The following is an 8534-nucleotide window of genomic DNA, read 5'->3' on the forward strand; positions in this document are numbered from 1 at the left end:
ATCATTCACCGCCGTCATCTCCTTGCAACTCGCCGCTGAAATCAACTCTCCGTCTGTCTCAACACCATTCTCCGCCATCACCTCTCTTTGTCGGTACCAGCACCGCTCGCTGTCACCCTCTCTATCCGTTTCGCCGTCGTCGCCGTCATTTTCACAGTTTCAGTTTAACGGTAAATGGTGATTTGATACATTAAAATGTTAATAATTTGATACATTAGTTTCACTATAATAATTTGATACATGTTATCATTTGCCATAAATATAAATATGTTGTATTAAACAATATTATTTCTTATTTTCAGTATAATTTAATGAAAAATGCTAAATAGTGTTCCCTCAGGCACTGGTTAAGATATCAATATGAAAATTTTATCTCGTAAATTGTGCTTTCAATGCTTTAAAATATTTAAAGTTATTCTCTCTCATTATTACTTTTGTCATTTATTTCATTTTTTAATATGCTCAACAAATGTCCGGGACACTGATTAGCATGACCCTAATTTAATTTACAATTTCTTTCATGATTAACCACACTGATATATAATGTCTAAATCTGCTCCTCACCGGTAGTGGTAGTTAGTATCATAATGATGTTTCTCCAAATGAAAATGATAAGGCACCTTCTATACTTAAATTTTGTCATCTCCCTCCTTATAGTACCAACAGTATTATATTTGTCAACGTCCGATTAATGTTACAGCACATTTGCTTTTAATCTTTCTACCAAAGAAACGTACGGTTTGCTTTTAATGTCTATTTTCTTTTTGAATGTATATTGGTCATATATTAATTGATTAAATCCAAGAAGAGAGATGTATAATGTTTAAGAGGGGCATCCTCTATCCACACCACATTGGGCTACCCTGTTCCCTGTCCTACACGTAAGAGAAAAAATATAAAAAAATAAAACAAAAATTTGAATAGTTTAGTAGCTAAAAAATCTCATATATATATATATATATATATATATATATATATATATATATATATATATATATAATGTTCCTATCAACTGAGTTAAACTTATGAGAACCAACCCTTAAACAACTTCTTATGATGAAAATATCGCTAAATATTGTTATTTTCATTATTTGATCAATAAATTTTATTATTAATATTAAATTAAATGAGACATGATATCTAATGAAAAATATATATAAATTTATGTAAGTATAAGACTATTTTACTTATTCACATTAAATAAAATTTTTTTTTTTATCAAATAAAATATGTTTTTCATTGCCCCTTGAGCATAATTTAGTTCGAAGGGTTCTATCAAAAAAATAAAAAATAGTTGGAATGAATATTACTATATGTAAGAGTCGGGTTTTGAAAATTCTATTACAAAACTTAACAGTAAAATTTAAATCACCGGACTATTTTAAGTTGTGTAAAAAAAGATTATTTTAAATAAATAACTTTTTAATCAAATCAATCCCACAAAATGATTGACACAAATTAAGACCCTCTTTTTCCTCATTAAAGATGGGTATAGATCCTCACAAGCATTTGGAATGAGTCTCAGTCATTAAAATAAAGATAGCAGATCTAAATTAACCTCATAAGCATGGGAGAGAATCCCCTCCAATACATTATTTTGTTCAATAGAATCTCAGCCCTACATTGTATCATCACTATAATTTAAATTTTTTTATTTAAAAAATGAATGATTAGATTTGAGACTGGACCTTCTGCGGTGAAAACTGCACAGGAGAGGATCCATTCCCCATAAGCATTTGGGAAATTAGCCCCACCAGGAAATTGTGCACATGATGTGTCTTAGCATGGATTAGATAAGAAGATACTAACCGATTTATAGTGGGTTGCGGGCTGAGAAGAAGAAGATGGAGTGGTGGTGCGACTGCGTTTCTAACGAGTTTGCGACGGAGAAGAAGATACAACATCGTTTTCTGCTTCTGCGTTTCAGATCTTACATTCCGAAGATGTTTTGACTTCGGATCGTATGATACAAAGTCCAAAAGCAGAAAAATTGTTGGGTTTATGAGGGGTCTGGGAGCACTGCAGGGGGCCTAAAAAGCAATTTTCTAAATAGGTAGCCCAACAATAATCGAGCCAGCCTAGCCGATATATATTGTTTGTCCCACTGGGCCGGGCTGGGCCGATCCAGCCCATTTGACAGCTCTAGAGACCCCTGAGGATGATGATGAGTGAAGTAAGCCACAATTTCGTGAAAAGTAACATCTTTAAAAACAAAGTACTTACGAGAATCCAACATAGTTAAATGCTGCTTATAAGTATGACTAGAGGGGTATTAAATAATTAAATTCACTAAATGTCACATCATTATATTTATATCCTCAAAAATTGATAACGACATAATTGAAGAGAGTAAAAAATGCAGAGGATCACAATTAATAAATAAGGTGTTATATCCCATCAAAAATTAAAAGAAAAAAAAAAGGTATTGTGAAATTACAAGTTTAGAGTTTAGACTATGGTTGAGAATTGGTTGGTTGCAGATTGAAAATCACCAACTAATAAAAACTGCAAACCATTTAAATTGGGCACAATTCTAACCATGTGGCGGATAGATCGGATCGGTTGTTACATATTACATTGTTGTTACATCTTAAACTCCATTTAATCCAAAAATTCATATTCTTCAAATAGTTTGACCCTCGAAAATTCAAATACTTCAATTCCTATTCTTCAAATAGTACAATATTCATAAACTTTAGACCAATGTTTATAAAACCGGACCGGACCGGCCGGTCCAACCGGTTCGACCGAGAACCGGGCCTAGCACCGGTCCGGCTAGCCTTCCAGAACCGGCAGTCTGCAAAACCGCTCAAAAAACCGTAAAAACCGGTGCGAACCGGTAAAAACCGGATGAACCAGTGAACCGGTGCCGGTTTTGTCTAACCGGCCGGTCCAATTTATTTAATAAAAAAACATAATTTTTTTTTTTCGATTTCCAGTACAGACAATAGTTAAAAAATTGCGATTTTTTTTTTTTAAAAAAAGCTTGCACTTTTAATCCCCAAATCCTCCTTCTCTATCATGATGATATAGATCCATCAGTTTAAGACCAGCACAGTTCTTTATTTTTACACCATTTAAGAAGAGGTAGAGTTTGAGAAGTTTTTCGGGTTGGATAATACATATGGTTCTGCATAATCTCTTTGCAATTGTTTCTTGTTTCTATTTCTGTGTAACATTGTTGCTGAAACAACAATTATTAATTTAAGTATCAACCTTTAAGGCAAAAAAAAAAAAAGAGTTTGAGAAGAAGAAGAAGAAAAGGTAGGTATAGAATTTGAGATGCAGAATCTGGAAAAACATAGAGTAAAAATAGGGAGAGGAAAGTGATGTTGCGGCTGTGAACTGTCTTTGGCTAATTAGGTTTAGTTAAAAGTACTCCTATATATATTGCCTAATTTGCCTTGTGTTTTGTTGAACAAATGTATTGGGTTTTTCTTTCTTTGAGGCAATAAATATATTGGGTCATACTATCCAATTCTGTTTTTAAAAAACTACTACTATGATGAATTTTATTTATAAAAATTATTATTTATGAAGTTTAATATTATATTTATTTATTATTCCGGTTCGATCGGTTTAATAGCGGTCCAACCGATCCGACCAATTGAACCGTGAACCGGAGGTCACACCGGTTCGACCTCCGGTCCGGTTTTTAAAACATTGCTTTAGACCCTTGGACTATGAACTCCCAAATTTAGACCACAAAATTAACGCTTAATATACAAAACACTCCTCCAAATAGGTATATTCCAAAAAAATTCATTAATAAATAGTGATATTATTATTCAACCAAATTGTATAGACATATATATACTACATCTATTATTATCCAACGATTGATATTATAAATTAGAATTTAAGTTCTCTACTTAATTAATGTTGATAATAAATTGACAAATAATGAACTTCCTCTCACTTGCTCCTCTCTTTCTCCACATAGAATGTCTATTTAATCTTTGTTTTGTTGGGAATCTCCATCGATGCTTTTGATATGGCTTCAAAGGCTCTTACCATGCACAATTTAAACTTTTGCTCATCAATCAAGTCTTTCTGTGTTTTCAAAGTAATTCTTAATGTTCTTGCATAGCTCATAACTGCAATGTCTATACTCTGCAACCACCAAGGATAACATGTTAGAATAACACATTCATATATTCATATTGTTCTAAAAAAACATGCTAGCTAAAATCTATCTCTTCTTAATTAGGCTTTTTAAGATAGAGAGAGATTAGCAAAAACCAGAGAGATAAAGATAATGGTTACCTCAGGTGCACCAGACATTATAAAGTACAAGCCTTTTACAGGATGATTTGCCAAAGCCATAGGTTCCACAGGCCCAATCAAATTGGACATAACAACACTTGAGTTTCTCAATGTGGTATATATATGTTTTGCAACTGCCTGCAATACATGTTAATATAGCTCAAGCCTTTCAAAAACATGAAACAAATGAAAGATTTAAGGCTTGTTTACTTTTTCCATTCCAAATTACTTCACATGTGTGTGATGTACACATCTGGAAAAAAAAAAAAAACTTAACTAATATATGTATATACGTATACAGGAACTTTTGTCTCGTCTATAGTATAGTTTCTAAATCATATTCGTTTTTTTGGGAAAATGCACATGTATCTAAAGGCACATGTTAAGAAATTAAATGTAATAATATTCATCTAAAATGCTGCACGAAAATTGTAACCTAAACATTTAGTCAACAGTCGTACACTCGACGGTTGGAAATATGTTGGTCAATGTTTTATGCCGTTGCCGAAAGCTAAAAATGTTGTAGTGCAAGAGGGTTATTTTTTTAAAGAAAATACGGGATATATAAAGTTGCTCCCAAAGACTAATATTATGGTGAATATACCAAGTGAACCTATACATATACATACCTCGTGTCCTCTTAATTTCAGCATCATGTCTAAAACCCATTCAATAAGAAAAACAGTGAAAGTATTTCTCTTCCTCTTGATTATTTTTTGTGCTTTCCAAATAAATTCTAGGGGGTTTGATAGGCTGGTTTGGCTTAAATTTGGGATTGATAAATGTAAGAAAGAAATATGATTCCCCCATGGAGATTTTGAATCGGCCTTCATCATATCTTGGACTGATTGGTAACTTCCAATATTCCTAGTACTAAGCAACACCAATCCTGTTGAGTTTGATGATCTTGCCTTATTGTCAATTTCTTGCATGTATAGCCTAATCCCATAGAAAATAACCCCAGTAATCACATCATTTATTGTCTGCAATACCGAAAAAATCATATTAATTAGAACTAATTTAAGCTTAAGATGAAACATGTATAGTACTACCACAATTGAAAAACTATAAGAACGTAGATCATATACAAACTTACAAAATCTATTCATATTTAAATTAATATTAGGTTTAATTGTACTTTTGGTCCACAAATTTTATAAGATTCACAATTTTGATCCTCTATTTTAAAATCAAACATTCTTGCCCCCATATTTTGATTTTTTTTTCCACTTTTGGTCCCCCACCCCATTTTCTAACCAGTTGGCAGGAAAAACGTTGATCTGACAGTATCCATGTGGCAAAACAAGTACACGTCAGCAAATATATTATTTTTAATACTCCCTCCGTCCTAAAATAAATGATTTATTTTTCACTTTGTCTACTATTCATATAACCTCCTTTGAGTGTATTTTGCTACTAATATGTATATGTAAATATTAGCATATGAGATGTTTGATTTGTCTTGATGAGTATTTTAAAAATATATAATTTTTATAATTTTTAATAATAGATATTAATAATTAAAGTTGTGCAATGGCAAACATGAAGGTGGTCAACTAGGTCATTTATTTTGGAACGGAGTGAGTAACGGATAAAATTTAAAACAATTAAGTAATTAAAAAAAATAAAGTAACAAGAGAAAAACCTAGATCTCCATATTCCAAAGTTTATTTTATTTTTTTAAAATTACTTAATTGTTTTAAATTTTATTTATTATTAAAAATAATATATTTGCTGACTTTTTTGCCACATGAATACTACCGCATCAGCGTTTTTTCTGTCAGTTGGTTAAAAAATGGGGTAGGGGACCAAAAGTGCAAAAGAAATAAAAATGGCGGGGGGGGGGGAGGAGGGGGGCAAAAATGTTTGATTTTTAAATTGGAGGATCAAAATCGTGGATCTTATAAAATAGGGGGACCGAAAGTGCAATTAAACCTTAACCTTACTACATGGTATTTTGTATCAATAGGTTGTCAACCAAAAATACATCTGTATGTGTTACATGAAATATGCTCACATATTACGTGCATAACCAAACCCACAATTACATTTTTACGCGTTAGGTGAAATATGCTCATATATTACATGAAGTTATAGATAAACAATATTAATAAGCCATAAATAGCAAAACACAAAAAACCATATGGCTTACCACTCCAAGTTTAGACTTGATTGTTTTGATTTCATCAAGAGAGAATGTTAGGTTTGTAAGTGCACAAGGAAGAAACTCTGAACCTTCCTCTCCATTCCATATAGGTGTTTTGTCATCTTCAATTATTGAGCTTTTGGCTATACTCCATCCAAAATCAAAGATGGAATTAAAAATTGAGAAAATAGTTGAAGGGAACAACTTGAAAAAACCTTTCTTGGGAGTTAACAATTGCGATGATTTGCGATTAGGAAAAGACAAAGGAAGAGAAGAGTCATCAGCTCTATGAAGACAAGAAAGAAGAGCACCCATGAGAGAGTAACCATCACCAAGTGCATGATGAAGTTTGAATATTATAGTGAAAGCAGCATTGCTTGTTGGATACTTTATCAAATGAATTTCCCAAAGTGGTTTGTTTTGTGGTGTCCTTTCTATTAATATTTTTGAAACATAATCATCAAAATCTTTGTCATAAAATTCTGTTGACTCAATTTTGGGGAATATTGGAACCTTTAGATGATCTTCAGGATTTACCTCTACTTTTTTCCACTTCATTTTTTCATCTTTGTCTCTCACCTATATTTATTTTGCATGCATATATAGCATATATGCACATGTTAATATTATTTTTTTTATAAGCAAAAATTTGTAACGAAAAATAAAGAACATATAAGTAAGTACCATTATAGAGGAGAAGCGTGGATTAATAGGTAAGAAAACATGTTGAAGCAAATACATAGCTTGATCGTCGTCAATTGGAATTTCTAATTCCAAAAATCCAAAAACATATGAACATAAGGGTGCTGTGTTGAAGTATTGTCCACTTGGACTAACCGGCTCTCTTACTTCTTCTTCAATGTTGTCCATTGATTATAGTACTATGCACTACACAACGTGCAGTGTTGGAAAGTAGAGAGTAATTAACTTGTCTCCAAGTATATAAAGATTCGAAACTGGTCTCTGGGTACTTATAGAATTCTAGCACAAGTTAAACCCTCACTTCTAGTGTGACATTCATTGGTTAAAATTTTAAAAAGATGGTCCAAGCATATATCTCTCCAATATGATCTTGGATTTGGATTAGCTACTATGGAGAAAGCATTCAGTTTCACATTGTTTTGAATCTCAGCTATCAATTTATGATTGGACATCTCAGATTAAATAAAGAAAAATAACACTAAAAGTATATCTCATCAATTAGATCGTGATCGGACGGTTTAGATGCATTACTGCGTCACGCAATAACTGCACCAAATCTGATTCCTATGAACTGATAGTTTTTTATTTTTTTTATTTTTTAAGTAGTCTAATGTCTAGAATTTTTTTAAGATGAATGAGTTGGAATATCAAGGTTTAAACTTGAATTCTTTCATATTACATCAAACGTCTCTACTACCTGAAGTTAGGTTTGAGAGAAGAGTTCAAATTACAACCATTTAACAAATATTAATCTTATTATATTTAAGGTGAATAAGTGGAAACAAAATTTAAAATGAATAAGTGGAAGTATCAAGAAGATCGAAAAATATTAGTCTTATTATTTAATAAATTTTAATAAAATTATATTTGAGAAAAGTTCAAATTACAACCACCTAACATTTGAGTATTATATATAAAATTTATTATTAGATTAAAATTTTTATATCATATAAATTATTTATGTGAATTAAAAATAAAAAATAATATATTATTGATTTTTTTTTTTTGACGAAATATATTATTGATATAGGAGTACACTACAAATTTTAATATTTTTCTTTTTATCTTAATCACACAGGCTGGCTCTATAAACCACAAACCATAATGAGTAAATGAAATTGGACCCACCAGTTTTAAAATGGTGTGGTTGAACTATAATGAGTAAATGAAAGGATCCACCAGTTTTAAAATGGTGTGGTCGAACGACTGACATGGTGATAAATGTCTCTGACAATATGCACGACAAATGATTCATTCATTTTGGCCTTCTTCACTAAAAACTCCAGCAAACCAGTACTACCTTGTACAATTTTAAATTACATCTTTTACAATCTAGTAAAAAACTAAAAATCATTTTTAAATTCTCGTTATTTTACACTTGTTATTCTACATATGGCCACGATACACGGGTTAATGCTAA

The 8534-nt window shown here is 31.5% G+C and overlaps 1 protein-coding gene across 1 annotated transcript; it reads right to left on the bottom strand.

The window, feature by feature from the left end:
- Positions 1–3742: 3742 nt before the first annotated feature.
- LOC123913835 (wax ester synthase/diacylglycerol acyltransferase 11-like) lies at positions 3743–7546 on the bottom strand. Its single transcript, XM_045964711.1, has 5 exons — positions 7097–7546; positions 6419–6991; positions 4896–5249; positions 4267–4404; positions 3743–4113 (listed from the first exon to the last, which is right to left on the bottom strand). The coding sequence occupies exons 1-5, from the start codon at positions 7280–7282 to the stop codon at positions 3949–3951; spliced, it is 1416 nt and encodes a 471-aa protein (XP_045820667.1). The 5' UTR covers positions 7283–7546; the 3' UTR covers positions 3743–3948.
- Between the last annotated feature and the right edge of the window lie 988 nt (positions 7547–8534).

This window comes from Trifolium pratense, linkage group LG3, assembly GCF_020283565.1.
Source record: "Trifolium pratense cultivar HEN17-A07 linkage group LG3, ARS_RC_1.1, whole genome shotgun sequence".
NCBI lineage: Eukaryota > Viridiplantae > Streptophyta > Magnoliopsida > Fabales > Fabaceae > Trifolium > Trifolium pratense.

Excerpts from the sequence above, each read along its gene's own strand:
- LOC123913835 (XM_045964711.1), bottom strand. The coding sequence starts at position 7,282 with ATGGACAACATTGAAGAAGAAGTAAGAGAGCCGGTTAGTCCAAGTGGA. Across the intron at positions 6,992-7,096 it reads CACGCTTCTCCTCTATAATG|GTGAGAGACAAAGATGAAAA; the intron begins GTACTTACTTAT and ends AAATAAATATAG. Across the intron at positions 4,114-4,266 it reads TAATGTCTGGTGCACCTGAG|AGTATAGACATTGCAGTTAT; the intron begins GTAACCATTATC and ends TGGTGGTTGCAG.